Genomic DNA, 21964 nt, shown 5'->3' with positions numbered 1-21964 from the left:
CCTTTTGTAGAGTTGGGGCTCATCATAGCTTGCTTGTAGGTCGTTAGCTCATCTCCATCCATGACTAGGATGTCTTGATCCTCGGTTAATACAACATCGAGATATCTATCTTGTTGAGATCTTAGCCTTTGTGACCTACATAGGGTAATGGACTGAGCATTTGCATTATCATTTTGACTTTGCACATTGTCGGTTTGAGTCTAACCAATGTCAACAGATGCTCTTGGAGCACTTTGACTGTTAGTTTGACTTTTTTGCTCGTCCTCTCGAACTTCATCGAGTTCGAATTTCGTCCCACTTGTCATTTTGGAAAGATGTTCCTTCTCCAAAAAGACTCCATCGCGAGCAACAACTCCATTGCGAGCAACAAACACTTTGTTCTCGAATTTGTTCTAGAAGTAATATTCCTTGGTTCTTTTGGATATCCCACAAAGAAACAATGTCAGATTTCGGGCGACGTTTGTCAGAAATTAATCTTTTGACATATGCTTCGCAACCCCATATCTTAAGAAAAAACAACCTTGGAGGTTTCTTCGTCCATAATTCATATGGAGTCTTTTTGACAACTTTTGGTGGAGCTCGGTTCAGTGTTAGTGTCGCGGTTAGAAGTGTGTGTCCCTAGAAAGAGATAGGAAGATCGCTAAGACACATTGTTGATCGTACCATGTCTAGCAAGGTTCGATTCCTCCTCTCGGATACTTCGTTCCAATGTGGAGTTCTTGGAGGTCTCAACTCTGAAAGAATACCATGTTCTTTCAGATGGTCATCGAATTCATGGCTCAAGTATTCACCACCTCGATCCGATCGAAGGGCTTTGATTTTCTTGCTATGCTGGTTTTCAACTTCACTCTGAAATTCTTTGAATTTCTCAAATGATTCAGATTTGTTCGACATAAGGTAGACATATCCATATCTACTATAGTCATCCGTGACGGTGATAAAATATCAATAACCATTTCTTGCGGGTGTACTCATTGGTCCGCATACATTGGTATGTATTAGGCCCAATTAGTCACCTGCCCTTTCTCCTAACTTGGAGAATGGCTGCATTATTATCTTGCCTAACAAGCATCCTTTGCAATTTTCAAACGATTGTAAATCGAATGAGTCAAGAATACCTTCTTGTAGAAGTTTCTTGATGCGCTTGATGTTAATGTGGCCAAGACAACAATGCCATAAGTATGTCTGATTTGACTCAACGGTCTTAGCTCTCTTGGTGGTATCATTAACATTATAAACTTGTTTGTTTAAAGAAAGCACATAAAAAGTTAAAAAAACTTTTTCTCTCTCTAAGAGAGTCTTTCTCTCTCTAAACCTCTGCAATGGCGAGGAAACGAGCGAACAAAGATTCGAATAGAGTGTGAGAAAGCCAAGAGTAATCATAGATTCATGAAGGGATTAAGATAGCGAATCCATTGAATACAATTTCAAAAACAAAATCGAGAATGGTAGGAGAGGGTATTCCGCAATTGAATTTTGATGATGCTGATGAACTGGAGAATTTCATCTTATCTCCAGCTCAATCAATTTAAGAATTGATTCAGGGATCAAGGTAGAAGTTGCAATTGAATGATTGGTTGAATGTTATGGCTGCTCCTTCAAATTGAAGGATTGTCCGATTAGAGGAAAACAAAGCATCTGCGATTGAGGTAAATCAGATTAAGCCTAAATTGCAATTATCTTTTGAGATGTTTCTGATGAACTTGATTACTGGAAATTGGGGGTTGTTGCTTATGTAATGGGTAATAATCCTTATTTGAATGTATTTCTAGGTTTTTGTAAGAGAATTTGGGGAGATAAGAATGTTGATAAGGTAATACCATTGAAGAAGGGTATTTTCTTAATTCGATTTCTGAATAATGAAACGAAGGATAAGGCCTTAAATTCTGTGCATGTGATGTTTGATAAGAAATATGTTTTCTTGAAGCAATGGGAAGATGGGATGGAACTTAGTGTTGATGAATTTACTAGGGTCCCTGTTTGGGTGCAATTGCCGAAATTACCACTGAAATATTGGGGAAAATCTTGCTTGGAGAAGATTGTTAGCTTAATTGGGTCTCCAATTAGACCTAATTCAGCTACTCAGATGAAGGATAAAGTTGCTTATGCTAGATTCTTGGTGGAGGTATATATTAATGGAAAGTTTGAAGAGACTATAGAATTTGTGTCTGAACTTGGAACCTATATTCAGCAACAAGTTGTTTATGAATAGAAGCCATTAAAGTGTGACACATGTAAGAATATAGGGCATGAGGTGAAGGATTGTAGGAATGGGAAGAAGGTCTGGAGGCCTAAGGTTGTGCAAGTTCCTGCTCCTTCTCCAATAGAGGAAGTTATGGAGGGAATGGATAATCAAGAAGAAAAGGAGGGGTGGATTGACTCTCATGGGTAGGCAAGATCAGTGCAGAGAAGCAGTGTTCAAATTCCTATCAAAAATTCTTTAGATAGTCTACAAAATGATGAGATGGTTTTTGGCAATTTGGATGGGAAAGTTGATGATGATTTGGGTGCTTCTCCTGGAAAGGGAGTAGGAACAACCCCGGATCATGGATAACATTCTAATATGGAATGTGATGGGATTGAATGGCCTTGAGAAGCAAAAGGATGTGAACTTATTCCTTTTGCAGAATAAGGTTGGTCTTTGTTGCTTATTAGAGACTAAGATCAAGGCTTAAAACTTTCCTAAGATTCATCAATTGATGTTTCAAGGTTGGTGTATTTCTACTAACTTTCATTGTTGTAAAGGTGGTAGAATTTTGATTGCTTGGCTGCCTGGTTTTTTCAAAGGTAATATTGTGAATATTACTAGTCAGTTCATTCATATTCTGGTAAATAATATAGCTGTAAATAAGGCTTTCTATATGACTGTGGTGTATGGGAATAATGATGCTAGTGATAGGGATGATCTATAGAAAGGTTTTAAGGGCATAAGTGACAATATGACTTCTCCTCGGGTGATTTTTGGAGATTTTAATTGTCCTCTAAATTTTGAGGATAAGGTGGGCAGTAGTATCACTGTTGGTGAAATTGCTCAGTTTAGAGATTGTGTTCAGTATTGTGGTGTCTTTGATCTAAATAAGGTTGGAGCCATTTATACTTGGAACAATAAGCAGAGTGGGGAGAATAGAGTTTATAGTAGAATTGATAGAATTCTTGGTAATGTGGATTGGGTGCTTGATTTCCCTAGTTCCTACATTTATTACATGCAAGTGAAATGGTTTGACCATTGCCCTGCTATGTTGTATCTTTTTGCTCAAGAACAAGGGAGGAGGAAACCTTTTAGATTTCTGAATAGTTGGGCTAATCATGAGAAGTTTGGTGAGATTGTGAAGTAGGTGTGAAAGAGTAATGTTCAAGGCATTCCAATGTATAGAATGGTTGTGAAAATGAGGAAATTGAAGTATGAATTGAGAAAGTTGAATAAAATGCGTTTTGCTGATCTAGAGATTCAGTTCATGAAGTTAGGTGCTGAGCTTGAGAGTATTCAGAAGAAGATTCAACCTGATATTGAGAATGAGGACTTGAGAGAAATGGAATTGAGAATTCTTCAGGAGTATGATAAAACCAGGAAAGATTACTTTGGCTCTTTGAGACAGAAAGCCAAAATTAATTGACTTAAGGTGGGGGATGAGAATACTGCCTATTTTCATAGGAGTATTAAGCTGAGACAGTATAGGAAGAGAGTGGTGGCAATCAAGGATGATAAGGGTGTGGATTGTACCAACCTAGATGCAATTTCTACTGCATTCATTGATTACTATAGAGCCTTGTTAGGTACAGATGCTGGTAACAGGATTCATGTGCAGCAAGAAATTGTTCATAGAGGTTATATCTTGAATGAGGATCAAGCACAGAATCTTTGCTCTCCTTTCTCTAGGAAAGAGGTTAGAGAGGTTTGATGGGAAGGAGAACGGTAGGTCGTTGGGCTACCATCCCACCCTATCAAACAAAATTTGTAACTTAACTAACCCCTATTTAGCGTAGTGGCAAGTCAAGGTCGAACCCAAGGGAATGGATATCAAGTGCACGATGTCTAAATCAAGCTATTTCGGAATCAAGAAGGGGTTTGAGGTAGAACTAAGGCTAAACTAGGTAATGCAAACTTGTATAAAATCAATCTAAGACACTAGGGCAATGAATCCACATGCAATCATAATGGAAACGGTAATTTGGGAGGTCAAACCGACTAAGTCAAGCGATATGAAGGAAAATCATCATGTATCCAAAAGAGCATACTAAGGTGGTTCACCTAGAGGTCTAACTAGCGTCAACTACGCTAAACACTACCTAGGGAACGTCACAAAGCACCTCAATCGTGAAATTGCAAGTCTACTAATCAATGGTCCGTATCATAGCAAGCTTACAATGCAATCTAGTGTATTAATCAAAGATGGCCAAACCTCAATTAATCACACACATGCACATGAAATATCAACCAAATTTAATCATATCATCAACTCCATCAATTATCCCCAAATTACACTATTCCATCATTCATACATGCTTCACCATCTCCCTAGCTAGGAAACTACTCACTAGCCATAGAAATGGAGATCAAAACTACAACATTCATCAAATTCATCATCAACATGCTTGAATTCAAAGATTAAACCAACAATCAATCAAAATCAATCAAAATTCAATCAATAACCAAATCATTCCTCAACAATATGAAAAACTAATGAAATCAACTAAAATCAAACTTGTATTGAAATCAAGAAGAAGATCCTTACAAAACTTTAATCCAAAGATCAAGTACAATGAGGAATCCTTGAGCAATCACCAAAAATCATGAGTTTCTCTCTCTAGTTCTTGAGTTTCTCTCTCTAAATTCTCCCAAAAACTAACTATCCAATTCAATCTCAAAACTCACTTTTCCCAAAAATAGGTAGAAATAACTATATATACAAAGGAGAAGGTCGGTAATGACGCCCAAAAATAGACCCTCGTAAGTGCGGGCGCTCGGAGGAGGGAGAATGGCGCGCACGGGACACACCCAGGCATGTGCGCCCGCACGCACCTGGTGTGCGGCCGCACACGACCAATGTGCGGCCGCACACTCCCTTTGTGCGCCCGCACATTGCTGGGTTTTCTCCCCTTCTTCTCTTCGTCCTAGCTCAAGTAGTGCACGCATCCAAGATGATGATGATGGAGGACAAAGTGGGCAGAAACTTCCTTGAATTTCTTAAAGAATAAAGGCCATGAATAAGGCATAAACAAAGCCTTGAAGCTTGCCCCTTGGATCCACCTTTGACTTGAAACTTCTTGCACCTTCTTTAGGCATAAAAGCAATGAAAACTCGTAGAGAGGAGGCTCGGGAATTCTTGGACAATCAATTACCACCTACAAGCAAAAGATAAAAAGCAAGTAAAAGAGAAAAATAACAAGTAAACTAGAAAAAGACATGAAAAAGAGAAACTAACTACAAAAAGCATAAAATGAAGAAAACAAGAATAAAACTAAGGAAAACTAAAGAAAAGAGAGATAAAATGAAATAAAAATCATCCAAAAAGGAACCAAATGAGTGCCAAAAATGTCACTCATCAAATTCCCCCAAGCTAAACTTTTGCTCGTCCTCGAGCAAAACAAAGCAAGAAAGAGAGAGGATGAAAATTTTATTGAAAACGAAAAAGAAAGACTCAAGATAAGAATATACACTAAAACTCATTGTCGTAGGAATCACGGTTGTTTTTAGCTACAACAAGCCCTTTAAACCCCAAAGTCGCCTATGAGGACGAGTGAGGTCTCGTAAGGGTATCCTAAGAGTTTGACCCATAACTCTCCACCAAACATCAATGAGGCAAACCATAGAATGAAATAAAAATAAACCTTTACGAAATGAATCGACATAAAGACTATAGAGCAAATGAATGACAATCTTTCTCAAGTAGTTAAGGTATGCACGTTTCAAGATATCCAAGGTTGATTGAAACATAGGGTATGCTAAGCATAGGAACTTGTTATCACAATTCACTTTCATCCCAAACAATCTTACCGCGTTCTTCCCACTAGTCTCAAATCTCCCTTTAGTGAGTATCCCAATGATTCCTCGAAGGAACCGGAAAAGAAATATTTTTAAGGCTACTCGACAATCTTGACTATGCATCCCCTTTCCTTAGGCAATGACCCATGATGCCCTCCCCCGAATAGTGACTCAACTATCTAGGTCGAAAGGTCTTTCCCCAAGGTTGTAACGTAAGGCATAAAGGGTGAAGGTAGGCTAAAATTTTAAAATTTGGTGATATTCCTAAAAAAAAAATGAAGCAAAAGGGTGATCAATCCTTAACATCACAATCAAGAAATTACCAAACAAAAACAACACCCCCAAGCTTACTTGAAGCTATACTCACAAAAATATATACAAAAAGCGTACACGCTTCTCCCCCAAGCTAAAATAGAGCATTGTCCTCAATGCTTAGTAGGAGAAAAGAATTCATCAAAATATTTTTGAATTTTTCACTTTTCATGTATTTTTTTTGTTTTTATATTGTAATTGCAAAGTCCTTGCCTTTTTTTGACTTGGGACGGCTTTTACAACTTTTGCACTTATTTGTCCATGCCTTTTATAATTAAGGACGGCTTTTACTCATATTCATTTGCCATTATTCACAAAGAAATCATAACACAATCTTGCCTTCATAAAAACCAAAATTCCAACTTAACCACCACAAACTTCATCTCAAATGATCATATTGCTTCACAAAAATCAAGAAAGGTAGAAAATGAAACAAAAGGTCAAATAACTAAAGATGTGGCTTGAAAAGAAGGGATAAGGCTCAAATGGTTGCAAGAAGGCAAATGTAAACCCAAAATAAAAGAAAATAACAAAATATAGGAAAAATGAAAAATACCACCCCGAAAAATGTGCCTTTGTCCTTCCTAGATAGTTCGGTCTCGTGTTTGAGAATCATACATCAAGCTTTATTAGATTAGGTTTGCATAGTTAAGGATCCACGCCGCTCATACAAGGAATGTTGAAGGCTAGAAAAACAAGTAACCTCACAAGGTTGTGGAAAAAACTCACCAATGGTGTCAAATCAACTATAGGAAGCAACTACCAACATACCACAAACAAGTAGAATCCGGCTTCATGATCCTCCTAGTTCAAACCAACTACCCTAGCATACACTATCCTAGAGTCAACCGAACATAATCTCAAACCGCGCATAGCTTTACAACCTAGGAAGAAAGTCATGCAAAAGACAAGTCCAATGTACAAGGTTCATCTCAAAAGAAAAGAAATGAAAAATAATGCCTCAAAATCACATCAAAAATAAAAAGAAAAATAAAAGAAAGTAAGAGAAAAAGGGTAAAATAAAAGAGAGTAAAAGAAAAGAAATGGAGACATAGGAAGGGAAAACATAGGAGAAAATCATGCAAAGGACTAGAAATCATGTTAAGCACATAAAAATCCCAATCGACAAACAAGTGATCGATAGACAACAAAGTCACCGATCCCAAACACATTACGTGTTAACAAGCATCCATCCTCGAACCATTCAACTTCTCCTAAACTAATCCTATTCTATGCAACCAAGGAAAATAAAGAGAAAAATAAGAAAGGTCTCACCGGGATTCCAAGCATAGCAAAAATAAACGAAGCAATAAGAAACCACCTCGTAACATTCCATATCCATAAGCTCTTCAAGGAACCAAGTGAGAAAAAAAAAATTGAAACTATGAACAAAGAAAATGGTTAGTAACTTCAAAACAAATAAAAGAAAACAACAAATAAAAGAAAATAAACAAAGCAAGAAGTATATACAACTAAAGGAAAGAAAAGCTAAACGAACCCAAGAAAAGAAAGAATAAAAGAAATAAAATCTAGACTAACTAAAGAACTACTCTAAACTACAAGAGTTGGATTTAAGGGATTTGGATTGAGGGATTTGGATATAAGGGATCATCAACAACAACATGCCAAGCAAAACAACTCCACAAACAACAAACATCCAAGCAAATAGGGCAAACAAGCTAGCTATAAGGAAAGTAGCCTGGAGATCAAGAAAATGAGGAAACCAAAAAGAGGAATGAAAATAAACATGCAAGCAACTAAGATATGTACACAACAACAACAAGGTCACCGAGCAAGTTACTAGTTCCCCCAAGCTAGATAGAAAATACATCTCAACATCCCGATCAAAACAAAGCAAGTATCAAAAATATGAGGGATGGAGGTAAAAAGCATGAGAAGCTAAAAAGGGAACTAATAACTACTACCATCACCACCACCACTCCCACTTGGCCCGGCCCCATCGGGGTCTCTGTTGCGCTCGGGGTCATCGAAGGGATGAGGGTAAGGCTCCCATCATCGAAGGGATGAGGGTAAGGCTCCCACCAAGAATCTTGATCATAATCCGGGAAGATGAAGTGTTCAACGTTAATAATATCCCCATGGGGATCAAAATCCAAAGCGGCGTGGAACTCTTCTAAAGATTGGTCAAAGATGTTGTTGAACAATTGGAACCGCACCCTATATACCCCTCCAATGGGTACAAGCTCCAAGGTAGCCAAGAACTCCAAGGTAGGCTCCTAGTAGGTGCGGTAGGAATCGGCGATGAAAGTCCCCAATCTCAAATTCAAAAGCAATGACCGCACATCATTATCAATCCCCAACTTCAGCATATCGGATTGAAAGTAATGGCGGGTTTGTTTGAGGGTTCTTTCATCTTTTAGATTTTGGTAGAAGGCTTTTTGTTTATCGGTGAAATTTTTCTTTTTTGGAAGAGAGGTTGGAGGTCGTGTTTGAGTGGAAGATGGGTTGGAAGTACTAGGCCTAGAAGATGTACTAGGCCTAGTGGAGGTACTTAGGCGGGGAGGTTCCTCGATGCTAACATCGGTTTTTCGCTTTTTGGTGAGTTTCTTGAGGTATTTAGACATTGTGAGAGGTATAGAAGATCACCAACAACCAATCAAGTAGCAAACCAAAGAACCAAGAGCACCACACCCAAATTCACCGCTTACTACCAAAATCACCAAACTCCAAATTCTCAATTCTTTCCAATCAAACCAATTCCAAACCAATCAACAATAACAATGTACCAAGAAAAATTCCTTTTCAATCAATCCACGAGCAAACAAAAAGCCAATACCGAAATCACCACATACTACCAACTTTCCAAAATTTCAACTCACAAGAATTCAACCAAAATTGATGAAAATCGCTACAAAATCAACAAACAACACAATGTCATGCAAAATCAATCATCAAATATCACCAAATCACAACCAAAATCAAGTACAAGCATCAAAAATCACAAAATCAATACTACACTATTCATGCTCATACAAATTTGTAATTCATGCAAATTTATGATATAATTGGCAAAATTAAAGCAAGGATTAGTGATTATACCATAAAAGAAGCAAGATAAACCAATTTTGAGCAAGCAATTCCAACTCCACACAAAACCCCCAATTTTCGGCCACCAAGAGTAGGAGAGAGATTGAGTGAAATTTGGGTCAAATTGTGAGGAATTTGTAGTGTAGAAATATTTGTGAGTGATTTTGAGTGAGAATGGAGTGATTTTAGTGAGGATTTGAGTGATTTTGGATGATGAATGAGGGTGGAGGAGTGCACACAAAGGAGGGTTTGAATGAGAGTGTGCGTGAGGAAGATGAGGGAAGTGAGAAAATGAAGGGAAAAAAGGAGGAAGAAGAAGATAAATGGCACGTTCAGCTTCTGTGCGGCCGCACAGCGCTGATGTGCGCCCGCACACGCAGGCTGTGCGCCCGCACATGCCTCGTGTGCGGCCGCACATCCCTGTGCGTGCTCCTTCCTTCTTTTTTTCTCATAAATTTGATACTTACTGCCTATTTGGGTGCGCACATGAATCATGATGGTGATGAGGAACAACATAGGCAGTAGCTAAAATCATTTTCAAAGTCCTCAAAGTTGAAAATTCATGTACACACCACAAAAATTCACTAAGTATCAATTTCCTCCAACTTTCAAAATATGAAATTCCTATCTTACCTCTCTAAAATTCTTACCCTTTTACCTCAAATTTCGACTAGAATCGAACAAAATATGATTTGTGCCATGAACACCTTCCATCCATCATGCATATTTGTTGAATTCCAATCCCGCAAACGGACATCCTAAAAATATCCAAATAAGGAGAAAAGTAAAAGAAAAGACAAAGTAATAAAAGAAACAAAAATGAGAAAATTCAAAAATCAAAGAGAAAGGTTAGAAACTCCGGGTTGCCTCCCGGGAAGCGCTTGCTTAAGGTCCTAAGCTCGACCCTTCCTCCTAATCATGGAGGATCAAAGAACACCACCTTCTTCAAGGTGGTTGATAGAGCAAATTCTTCTTTAACCTTGGGCAACTTCTCATTATTGCTTGATGAAACTATCACAAACTTCTTTTCAAATTCTTCTTTTTCACTTCTCAACTTCTTCCTTTTCCTTGTTTTCTTCGAGTCACGGGCCTTTTTCTTCGGCTTGACTTCAACATCCTTAATCATGGAAGCTTTCTCTTCCTCATGAGAATTAAGCTTGAACCAATTTGGAAAACCAATATCTTTCTCATCCTTTGGCTTTTGAATCACAAATTCTTCTTCACTAACATCATCAATACTTGCACAAACATCATCAACAATCTCAAAAACATTATTAGTAGAAGAATCAATCATGCACATACCATCAATGGAACGAGAAAGACTAGCACATGCGATATCTTGGACACAAGATAAAGACTCATGCATTGGTTTTAACTTAAAACTCTCTTCAAATTTCCCACACCTCAAAGTAATTTGACCTCCTTTGACATCTATTAAAGCTCCCGAGGTAGCTAAGAAAGGCCTCCCTAAGATGATTGGAATATGTTCATCCTCCTCAATCTCTAGAACAACAAAATCCATCGGAAAAACAAACTTTCCAATCCTTAAGGGGACATCATCAATTCTTCCCTTAGGAATCTTAATAGAACGGTCGGCCAATTGAAGTGTTATCTTGGATGGTTGAAGCTCACCAAGATCAAGCCTTTCGAAGACCGAAAAGGGCATAATACTCACACTAGCCCCTAGATCACACAAAGCATTCTCAAAAACCATTTCCTTAATTTGACAAGGGATTGAAAAATTCCTCGGATCCTCCATCTTCCTTGGGAGTTCACCATGGATAAGAGCACTAAAGCACTTCCCTCCTTCCACCGAACTACCCTCATCAAAATCCTCTCTCTCTTTTAAGATCTCCTTAACAAACTTGGAGTACTTAGGCATGTCGGGAATTGGTTCGGTAGAGGGTGTAGAATCATGAACATCCTTAAAAGCTTCAAGGAACTTCCCAAATTGCTCATCCATTTTGAATCTCAAATATTTTTGGGGATATGGTAGATCGAAAAATCTCTCTATCTCACTCATCTTTTCACCAACACACTCTTCTCTTTTGTCAACCTCACAATAGATTTCCTTAGACTCAACCCTTTCCACTTCATTCTCCTTAGCGCCACTCTCATCTCTTCCCTCTTTTGAACAAGAAACTCCCTCATCAAAATCATTTCCACCACTTGTGGCAATAGAGTACACGGGTTTCTTTGGTTCAACACCTTGGGAAGGCAAAGATGAAGGACTAGAAAAATCCTTAATAGTGCTTGCTAATTGGGTAATTTGAGTCTCAAGCATCTTATTGTGGGTCATCATCTCATTGAATTTATTATCACTAACCGCCATATAGGTGTTAATGATCTTGGTTTGATTATCAATCAACTCTTCCAAAGTAGTCCTAGGAGATGAAGGTTGTGAATAGGAATTTTCACCTTGAGTCCTTGGAACAAAACCGGGTGGGGGACCTCTTTGAGCATTGTTTTGAAAATTTCCCCTTCCTTGATTGTTCCAATTACTCCTATTTTGATTTGAACCATAACCTTGATTATGGTTACCACCACCATGATTATGGTTTCCATTACCTTGGTTATGATTTACATAACCTTGGTTTTGATTACCATAATTATGATTTTGATTACCATAGTTTTGGCTTTGATTTTGGCTACTATAACCTTGGTTATGGTTACCACGAGAACCTTGATTCCCTTGGTTCCTATAACCACCATTATGATTATAGTTGTCAAAATTGCCTTGGTTTTGGTAATTCCTATTCCATTGGCCTTTTTTATTATCAAACCTTTGAACATTGTTGTTTGACACAAAATTAACATGTTCACACTCATTGTTGTCAAATTCATCAACACATTCATTAGGACAAACACTAGAGTCATGATCATACGATCCACATGCATCACAAAACAAGCAACCTAAAGGCATATTATGTGAAGAGGGAGGGGGTTGAGAGTTAGAAGGAGTACCTCTCCCCTTAAATTGGGAGGGAAGATTAGAAGCTTGAGAAGAGGTAGAAGTGCTCTCCAACTTAGCTTTGATTGCGGTGACCTCCTTTCCTAAGTTTGTCATTTGGGAGGAAAGGTTGTTGATTGCATTGAGATGGTCCACCGAATACAATGAAGATTTCTTGCTTGAAGAGTCCCTCTCCCCATCTTGCCAATCCCTATAATATGTCACCACGTCCTCAATGATGTCCACAACTTCTTCTTCGGTTTTGTTCATGATAGGGCCCCCGGCCCCTCCATAAAGGCATGACTTGCCTTGGGGACTTAAACCGCCATAGAAGATTTGGATCACTTGGTATGTGGGGATTCCGTGGTGAGGGCACTCCCTTTGATACTCTTTGAATCTCTCTCATGCTTCATAAAGGCTTTCACTCGGCCTTTGCTTGAACCCTTGAATCAAGGCTCTTGCCTCCGCCGTCTTCTTTTGGGGATAGAAACGGGACAAGAAAGCCTTTGTAACATCATCCCAAGTTCTCAAGGAGTTGGGCTTCACCTCCTTGTCTAGCCACTCCAAAGATCTTCCTATTAGAGAGAAAGGGAACAACTTGAGGTGGATGAATTCTTGAGGGACCCCATTGACTTTGATAGTGTTGCAATATTTTTCAAATTCTTTCAAATGGTTCAATGGGCTCTCATTCTTAGCCCCACTATATTGCCTTCTCTCAATCAAGGTGATCATTGCCGGCCGGATTTCGAAGTCATTTGCCGGGGTAGTAGGTGGAGCTATTCCACTCTCAAACCTATATGCCCCGGGCACTCCAAGCTCCTTCAAGGCTATTCTAGGATTTTCACCCATTCCTTGCTCTTCTTGAATTTCTTCTTCACTTGAAGAGCTATAAGCCAAGGATCTATTATCCACTCTTCTTCTTGAAAGAGTCCTCTCAATTTCCGGATCAAGGGGAACAAGGGGACGATCGCGGGTTCTATGCATGCAAAACTCAAACAAAAATATTAGTAGCACGGCTACAAATGTAGCCTAGAGAAACAAAATCTTTTTGTATTTTATCAAAATGAAATAGACTTTAAAACAAAATACACTCAAGCACCATTCCCCGGCAACAGCGCCATTTTGATGGGAAGGAGAACGGTAGGTCGTTGGGCTACCATCCCACCCTATCAAACAAAATTTGTAACTTAACTAACCCCTATTTAGCGTAGTGGCAAGTCAAGGTCGAACCCAAGGGAATGGATATCAAGTGCACGATGTCTAAATCAAGCTATTTTGGAATCAAGAAGGGGTTTGAGGTAGAACTAAGGCTAAACTAGGTAATGCAAACTTGTATAAAATCAATCTAAGACACTAGGGCAATGGATCCACATGCAATCATAATGGAAACGGTAATTTGGGAGGTCAAACCGACTAAGTCAAGCGATATGAAGGAAAATCATCATGTATCCAAAAGAGCATACTAAGGTGGTTCACCTAGAGGTCTAACTAGCGTCAACTACGCTAAACACTACCTAGGGAACGTCACAAAGCACCTCAATCGTGAAATTGCAAGTCTACTAATCAATGGTCCGTATCATAGCAAGCTTACAATGCAATCTAATGTATTAATCAAAGATGGCCAAACCTCAATTAATCACACACATGCACATGAAATATCAACCAAATTTAATCATATCATCAACTCCATCAATTATCCCCAAATTACACTATTCCATCATTCATACATGCTTCACCATCTCCCTAGCTAGGAAACTACTCACTAGCCATAGAAATGGAGATCAAAACTACAACATTCATCAAATTCATCATCAACATGCTTGAATTCAAAGATTAAACCAACAATCAATCAAAATCAATCGAAATTCAATCAATAACCAAATCAATCATCAACAATATGAAAAACTAATGAAATCAACTAAAATCAAACTTGTATTGAAATCAAGAAGAAGATCCTTACAAAACTTTAATCCAAAGATCAAATACAATGAGGAATCCTTGAGCAATCACCAAAAATCATGAGTTTCTCTCTCTAGTTCTTGAGTTTCTCTCTCTAAATTCTCCCAAAAACTAACTATCCAATTCAATCTCAAAACTCACTTTTCCCAAAAATAGGTAGAAATAACTATATATACAAAGGAGAAGGTCGGTAATGACGCCCAAAAATAGACCCTCGTAAGTGCGGGCGCTCGGAGGAGGGAGAATGGCGCGCACGGGACACACCCAGGCATGTGCGCCCGCACGCACCTGGTGTGCGGCCGCACACTCCCTTTGTGCGCCCGCACATTGCTGGGTTTTCTCCCCTTCTTCTCTTCGTCCTAGCTCAAGTGGTGCACGCATCCAGGATGATGATGATGGAGGACAAAGTGGGCAGAAACTTCCTTGAATTTCTTAAAGAATAAAGGCCATGAATAAGGCATAAACAAAGCCTTGAAGCTTGCCCCTTGGATCCACCTTTGACTTGGAACTTCTTGCACCTTCTTTAGGCATAAAAGCATTGAAAACTCGTAGAGAGGAGGCTCGGGAATTCTTGGACAATCAATTACCACCTACAAGCAAAAGATAAAAAGCAAGTAAAAGAGAAAAATAACAAGTAAACTAGAAAAAGACATGAAAAAGAGAAACTAACTACAAAAAGCATAAAATGAAGAAAACAAGAATAAAACTAAGGAAAACTAAAGAAAAGAGAGATAAAATGAAATAAAAATCATCCAAAAAGGAACCAAATGAGTGCCAAAAATGTCACTCATCAAGGCTGTTTTTTCAATTCCAGGTGATGAAGCTCTAGGGCTAGATGGGTATTCCAGTTCCTTATTCAAGAAAGCTTGAAATATAGTTAGGGGGGAGTTCACTGATGTTGTGCTTAGCTTTTTTGAGAATGGCAAGTTACTTAAGGAAGTGAACTGTACAACTTTATCTCTTATCCCAAAAGTTGAGCAACCAACTTCAGTCTTGGAATTTAGGCCCATTGCTTGTTGTAATGTAGTCTACAAATGCGTTACCAAGCTGATTTGTAAAAGGTTAAAGGTTGTGCTTCCTGATCTAATCTCTCCTAATCAAACTGGTTTTGTGGAGAATAGGCAGATAATACATAATGTTAGTATTATCCAAGATCTTATTGCTCATTATGGGAGGAAGAATGCTACTAGAAATTGTCTTTTAAAGGTAGACATTAAGAAAGCATATGATTCAGTGAAATGGGACTTTTTGGAGGAGATGCTGCAAGCTTTGAACTTCCCAAATAAGTTCATTCTCTGGATTATGACTTGTGTCACTATTGCTTCTTTCTCATTGAGTATTAATGGTAATTAAGAGGGTTTCTTTCAAGGAAAGAGAGGCTTAAGGCAAGGAGATCCTATGTCTCCCTTATTATTTGTGATTTGCATGGAGTATTTGACTAAGATCCTACAGTTGGTGGGTGATAACAAAAGTTTCTCTTTTCATTCGAAATGCAGAAGCTTAAAATTTAATCATCTGGTTTTTGCTGATGATTTAATTTTGTTCAATAAAGGGGATAAAAATTCTGTTAAGATGCTTTTGAGAAGCTTGGCAACTTTTGCTGCTACTTTCGGCTTGGTTGCTAGTATTGGAAAATCGAATATCTACTGCTGCAACGTGAGCCCAGGGGATAAGAAGGAAATTATTCAGAATTCGAGCTTTAAGGAAGATTTTCTTCCTTTTAAATACTTGGGAGTCAATGTTAGTTCAAGAAAGTAGACTAAGACTGATTGTCAGGTTCTGATTGATAAAATAATAGCAAGAATTAGGTCTTGGGGTTTAAGAACTTTGTCTTATGCTGGAAGAGGTCAATTGGTGAATTATGTCCTGTTGACTCTACACTCTTATTGGGAAACTATTTTCATCTTGCCTAAGAAGGTCCTAAATGGTATCATTGTTGTCTGCAGAAATTTTCTATGGGATGGGAAACCTATATCTAATAAGACTCCTCCTATAGCTTGGGATATTGTCTGTAGAAGCAAGAGACAAGGTGGGTTAGGGATTCATGATTGCCAAATTTGGAACCTTGCTGCTTTAGGGAAACAGATCTAGAATATTGCAACGAAGCAGGACAGTTTGTGGCTTAGGTGGATTAATCACCTATATATGAAGAATAGGAATTGGAAGAGAGTTCCTTGTGCTAAAACTGCAAGCTGGAATTAGAAGCAGTTTTGGCTGTTGAAGGAAAGTTTTAAAAAGGGGTATACAGGTCAGAGATGGCTTGCAAATGAGAAAGGGTATACAGTTGCTAGTGGCTACAGATGGCTTAAAACTGATTTGCCTGATGTTCCTTGGTGTGAGTGGATTTGGAACAGATTTAACATTCCTAAACATAGCTTTCTAGGTTGGATGATTATGTGGAAAAGAATTAGAGTAAGAACTAAGTTGGCTTAGTTTGGTATAATTACTAAGACTGAGTGCCCTTTATGTTCTCAGCATGATGAAACAATGAAGCATCTATTCTTTGATTGTCAATATAGTAAAGTTTATTGTAGTGCTATTGGCAGGAGGTTGGGTATGCCAAATTCAACTACTTTGGAGGATTGTAACTCTAATCTCCTGAGTATTTCAGGAAAATTCAAAAGAAGGGTAGCCTAGAGTTGTTATGTTGGGCTGATATATGTTATCTGGCAGCAAAGGAATTAGGTTGTTTGGGATAAATGTCTGCAGGACCCCCAGAAAGTGGTGCAGAACTTGCTTTAAGACAACTATAACAGGCTGATGCAGATTATGCCTTTGAAGACTAGTAGAAAGTATAGAGAATGGGTTAAGAGACTTATTGTATAGTTGTTTTTGTATGGCTTGTTTTGTTTTCTAATTTGTATGGGTGTAGTGGGTTTTTAGGCTGTTTTGTGTTCCCTGTGTTTAGGGAACTTTGTATAATTTTTTGCTATTTTTGGTGATTAATATAATTTTTAACCTTTTTTTTCAAAAAAAAAGAAAGCACATAAAGACCATTTTCAGAATGTGCCGTACCATATAAAACATTATCAAGGTAAAATGAACATGTATTGTCTTTTACTCGAAATTCAAATCCTTTGGTGTCCAACGCCGAAAATTGAAATGATGTTTTTGGTAACATTTGGAACATGATAACAGTTTTCAAGTTCTAAAACAAGCCCGGAGGGCAAAGACAAACTTAGAATCCCTACGCATACAGTTGCAATTCTGGCTCCATTGTTGAGCCCAGAGTTCAACCTCTCGCTTCTCTAGCCTTCTAGTTTTCCTTAGTCTCTAATAATTGGAACAAAGGTGTGAGCCACATCCGGTATCTAATACCCATGATGTTGTGCTAGTGAAGTTTAAGTCTATAACGAAAATACCTGATCATGAAGCAACGGTTCCGTTCTTCTCATCTTCCTTGAATTTGAGGCAATCTCTCTTCCAATGTCATTTCTTCTTGCAATAGAAATATTCGGAATCAGATTTAGAAGAGGCTATCTTCTTGTCCTTGGTAGCTTTTGACTTAGGCGGAAAGGTCTTCTTACCCTTCCCCTTAAAGGCTTTCTTCTTCTTGCCCGTGTACTTGAATGGCTTTCCCTTCTTGACCATAAGCTTGTCATGCTTCCCCTCATCCTTGAGCATTTGCTCGGCTTGCTTCAACATACCATGAAGCTCGGTGAGGGTTTTCTCCATGCTGTGCATGTTATAGTTCATCTTGAACTGATCATAGTCATTGTGCAGCGAATGGAGAATGATGTCAATTGCTATCTCGGTCGAATACCCCGCATCAAGCCTTTCCATGTTCTCAAATAAACCGATCATTTTGAGTACATGTGGGCTGCCTGGCTCTCCTTTCTTGAGCTTGTTCTCAAGGATCTGCTTGTGGGTTTCGAACCTTTCAGTTCGGGCCTACTCTTAGAACATATTTTGAAGTTCAGAAATGATCTCAAAAGTCGTCTCCTTCTCAAAGAAAGTCTTTTGAAGTTCGGGAGACATTGTGGCCAACATGATGCATTTGTCATCCCGATTGGCAGTTAGCCATTGGTTTAGGGCAGCCTGAGTGACTTCCTCATTGAGAGCCTCGGGCATTTCCTCATCAAGGACGTATTCCTTTTTCTCTTTCATGAGAACTATACGTAAGTTCCTTTGCCAATCAAGAAAATTTAGCCCACTAAGTTTCTCCTTGTCGAGAATTGAGCGTAACGAAAATTGGTTGTTTGAGTTATTTGCAAACATGTTTCTACAATTGAAAGAATTTGAAATGGAAAACCATTCATAAAACAATAAGTTTGAATTTTAAAGCATTCATGCAAATTTCAGGCTTATTAAGCGTTTTATCCACACATTAAATTTGTCCCCATTTGGCGAGAATAAAACGATTCTAAAATCTAAAGAATCAACAAGTGATTCAGCATGCTTTGGCTTGTCTTAATACTTATTATTCTAAGGTAAGCATTTTCCAAGCTAATAGCTATAAGCTATTCTTGGTTCGATAATACGTCGCATCTAATGCTTTTAATGACATTTATCTCCATTGCCACGACATCTAAGGACTCCTTACTAATATCGTTGAGTTTAACCAAAATCAACTTGTATACCCGGTATACCTTACGTTCCTAGGAAAGTAGTGATTCCTCGCTTTGGCGTAACCCATCACTATTCTCATTAGCTCGGTAAGAATGGCAAATTTGACTCAATATTTTTAAGCACCTGGGTTTTCTATGTTGGTTGATTTAAGTGAACTTAATTAATCATCGCAACATTCAAAATCCTAAATAAACATCTAACATATCATTCATATATAAGTAAGCATAAATATATATATTGAAAACATAAGTAAAAGATGCATTTGGCAACTAGCATGACCCCTTGAGTCTTCAAGTCTTCAAGGATCTTCATTGCAACTTTATGGCTTCGTGTTTTAAAAGAAAATGTCGTCTTCAAGACTTCACCATCATTTAGGCAACTACTAGTAATTAGGACTAGGACTAATCTAAATATTAAGGTACAAAAATACGCAACGGTTTGCAAACCGTATTTAGATTTACAAAAATACATAATGAATCGCAATCTGTATTTTCTATCCTAATCGAGCCCCACTAGTTGTCATTTTCATAAAACCTATGATTGAATATTCATTCCATTCATCCATTCACTATATGTGAATGGCCCATGCATTTTACAACGAAAACAAGTAATAACGCAATATTACGCGTAAACTAGTAACTAACTAGGTGGTTAATCCGATTAACGCGCCTAATTAAAATTAGTCAAAGTTGTTAACCAATTATGAAATTAAATTCGATAAAATAGCTCAAATAAATAATGAAGCTCCCACTAAATTTTGCATCCAACTTAATTAATCCGATTAATTAAGCCGGTAAACCCAAATTTTGCCAAATAAAATTTTTGCAAGTGCCGCTCAAAATCAAGGCCTAACCTCATGTTAATTAAAATAATTAAACACAATTAAAATAATTAAATCGGAAAAATACGCAAAACACATAGCCCCTAAGACGCCTAAGTTCCTAGCATCAAGCCCGAGGCTCGGTGTGCTAGGCACCAAGGCGCGGCTGCCTTGCGTGGCTGCTGCCCTCGCACGGCCCCTTACGGCACCAAGCATGTGGGAGTAGCTAACAGCACTGCTAGTGCGTAATGCTGGTCGCATCAGCGTACTCGCAAGACGTGGCCTCACAAGGCCCAAGGCTACACGAGGTTGTGCTAGCTGCTGCCACACATTGCAGCACTCCACGCAACGCACCAAGCTCGCACAATGCTCCTGCACACACCACACACACGCGCACACAAGGCATCATCCTAGCAGCCTCAGCAGCCACATGCGGGCTACGCATGCAACCTAGCTGGCCGAGAGCATGCTCAAGGATATTATGCCTTGATTTGTGTGCTTGTGCTTTCGGGTTTATTTCCCGATTTTTGTGTGACATGAACAATTAATTCTAAATTAAATTTTAGAACCAATATTGAGCAAAAATGAAATTAAACAATTCCAACTTAAATAAATTCAATTTTTAGTGCACAAACCAAAATTAATTCAAAAATCATTATTTAAATAATTTTTGGTTCAACTTGATGCTACAAAACTGAAGGGCTATTCTCACAATTAATTTAACCAAATACAAATTAATAATGATGACAAAATTAAAAGGGGTTGGAAAATAAATTAATCGACCAATGAAAATAATTTCAACAATAACTTGTGTTCATTTGAAACATTACATCTTCCAATATGAAAATTAATTAAATTTCAATCACAAGGTTGAACTTTTATGACTTTAATCAACTTAAAAAATGATTAAATCAACATAGTTCAATAAACAACACGAAATCTAGTAAGATATAGTTCCAACCAACTAAAATAATTAAAGGTTAGATCTTTAATACTTAAGGGATTCAAAAACACAAATTTTTCACACTTGAAGCAATTGATTTGCAATATTGTGAAAAATGAGCCAACCAATTTAAGCACCTATTATAACTTTATAATCATGCTCAAAAAGGCTTATAAATGCAATAGGTTAACGAAATAACCATACACATAATGAACAATTAATATGCCATTAAAAAAGAAAGGTTTAAAGATTTAAAAAATTTCGACAAAATGAAAAATGCCTCGAAATAGCATTTTCGGGCAAAATTTGCCTTCTAGACAATCAAAAAAGGGTCAAAACTCTTCCAGGACAACGATTCCACCCAAAATTCACTAGTCTTGGGTTAAAATATGGGTTTTGGAGCCAAACTTCAATCAAAATAATCAAAACGAGCTTCTAATCTAATTAGCAAGCATAACCAAAATTTTAAAGCCATTTAAATCACGTTGAAAAATAGTTACAATAATTAAATGAGCGCAGCTCTGATCGATACCGCTGTTGGGTTTCGTGATGTCTGACACCACGCGGAATTAAAACCAATCCCATGACCCGCACACAAATTAAAGCAACTAAAACATGTATATTAATTAACAACATAATTAATAACATAATTAATTAACAAGAAAGAGAAAGACGGATTTACCCTTGACGCGTGCTTCGCTCACTAAGAGCTCTTACTTGAAAGCTATCCGAGCTTCGCACTTGCGAGAGCCTCCGACGGCTAACACCCTCAAGTGTTCGCACCTTTGGTGATCCTTTTATGCTCACAACTCAAAGTGGATTTCCCCATTCCCAATACTTGGGTATTTATAGGAAAATCCCCTTGAACATTCCACTCCCCCATCAATGTTGGAGAGTTGGTAAAATGCCTTTTCTAATTAAATTTTAAATCAAAATAAAAAAGGCAAAAACAATCAACAATTGTCACAATGTGACTAAGGGAGTAGGTGAGGACCACATGGCTCCTTGCTCCCCAAGCATTCCCAAATGCCGGCCCTCAAGCACAACCAACCATATCGCGCCACGCAACACCCTGCCATGGGCACCAAGGCGCGCTACGCTAGCGGCCTGGTGCTTGGCTGGGCCTGCTAGCGTGCGCATATGCTTGCGATGGTGCTGGCTGGCTACTCCACAGCCATGTGCGCAAGGCCCAGCACGCATATGATGCTGGCCTTGCTTACGATGGTACGTGCTGGCTTCTGCCTGTGCCTAGCATGTGCGGCTGGCTATGGCGGCCTAGCCTTGCATGCAAGGCTAGCTCGGCCAACTTGCTTGGCCATGCTAGGCATGCTGAGCTTGCGGCCGAGCCTTGCCTTAATGCAATGGCTTTGGCTAGCCATG

At 38.4% G+C, this 21964-nt stretch overlaps 2 protein-coding genes and 1 pseudogene across 2 annotated transcripts; all 3 read left to right on the top strand.

Moving 5' to 3' along the window:
* Positions 1 to 2546: 2546 nt before the first annotated feature.
* On the top strand, positions 2547 to 3335 carry LOC145588693 (uncharacterized). Its single transcript, XM_081645307.1, has 2 exons — positions 2547 to 2633; positions 2913 to 3335. Exons 1-2 carry the CDS (start codon positions 2547 to 2549, stop codon positions 3333 to 3335), a joined length of 510 nt encoding a protein of 169 aa, XP_081501433.1.
* A 39-nt stretch (positions 3336 to 3374) lies between these two features.
* On the top strand, positions 3375 to 16343 carry LOC145588692 (uncharacterized). Its single transcript, XM_081645306.1, has 5 exons — positions 3375 to 3553; positions 3653 to 3884; positions 15180 to 15597; positions 15805 to 16006; positions 16097 to 16343. The coding sequence occupies exons 1-5, from the start codon at positions 3375 to 3377 to the stop codon at positions 16341 to 16343; spliced, it is 1278 nt and encodes a 425-aa protein (XP_081501432.1).
* On the top strand, positions 12652 to 12750 carry LOC145590339 (small nucleolar RNA R71; annotated as a pseudogene).
* Positions 16344 to 21964: the final 5621 nt, after the last annotated feature.

The sequence above is a fragment of the Chenopodium album genome, chromosome 17, assembly GCF_948465745.1.
Source record: "Chenopodium album chromosome 17, dcCheAlbu1.1, whole genome shotgun sequence".
Taxonomy (NCBI): Eukaryota; Viridiplantae; Streptophyta; class Magnoliopsida; order Caryophyllales; family Amaranthaceae; genus Chenopodium; species Chenopodium album.
The sequence above is the reverse complement of the archived record's forward strand: the minus strand, read 5'-3'. Positions and strand labels throughout refer to the sequence as shown.

What these genes read in the sequence shown, in the direction of transcription:
- LOC145588693 (XM_081645307.1), top strand. Translation starts at nt 2,547, where the DNA reads ATGGATAACATTCTAATATGGAATGTGATGGGATTGAATGGCCTTGAG. An exon ending in TATTCCTTTTGCAGAATAAG is followed by an intron (nt 2,634 to 2,912) that starts GTTGGTCTTTGT and finishes GATGATCTATAG; the next exon opens with AAAGGTTTTAAGGGCATAAG.
- LOC145588692 (XM_081645306.1), top strand. Translation starts at nt 3,375, where the DNA reads ATGGTTGTGAAAATGAGGAAATTGAAGTATGAATTGAGAAAGTTGAAT. An exon ending in GAATTGAGAATTCTTCAGGA is followed by an intron (nt 3,554 to 3,652) that starts GTATGATAAAAC and finishes CTATTTTCATAG; the next exon opens with GAGTATTAAGCTGAGACAGT. An exon ending in CTCCTTTCTCTAGGAAAGAG is followed by an intron (nt 3,885 to 15,179) that starts GTTAGAGAGGTT and finishes GAGAATGGCAAG; the next exon opens with TTACTTAAGGAAGTGAACTG.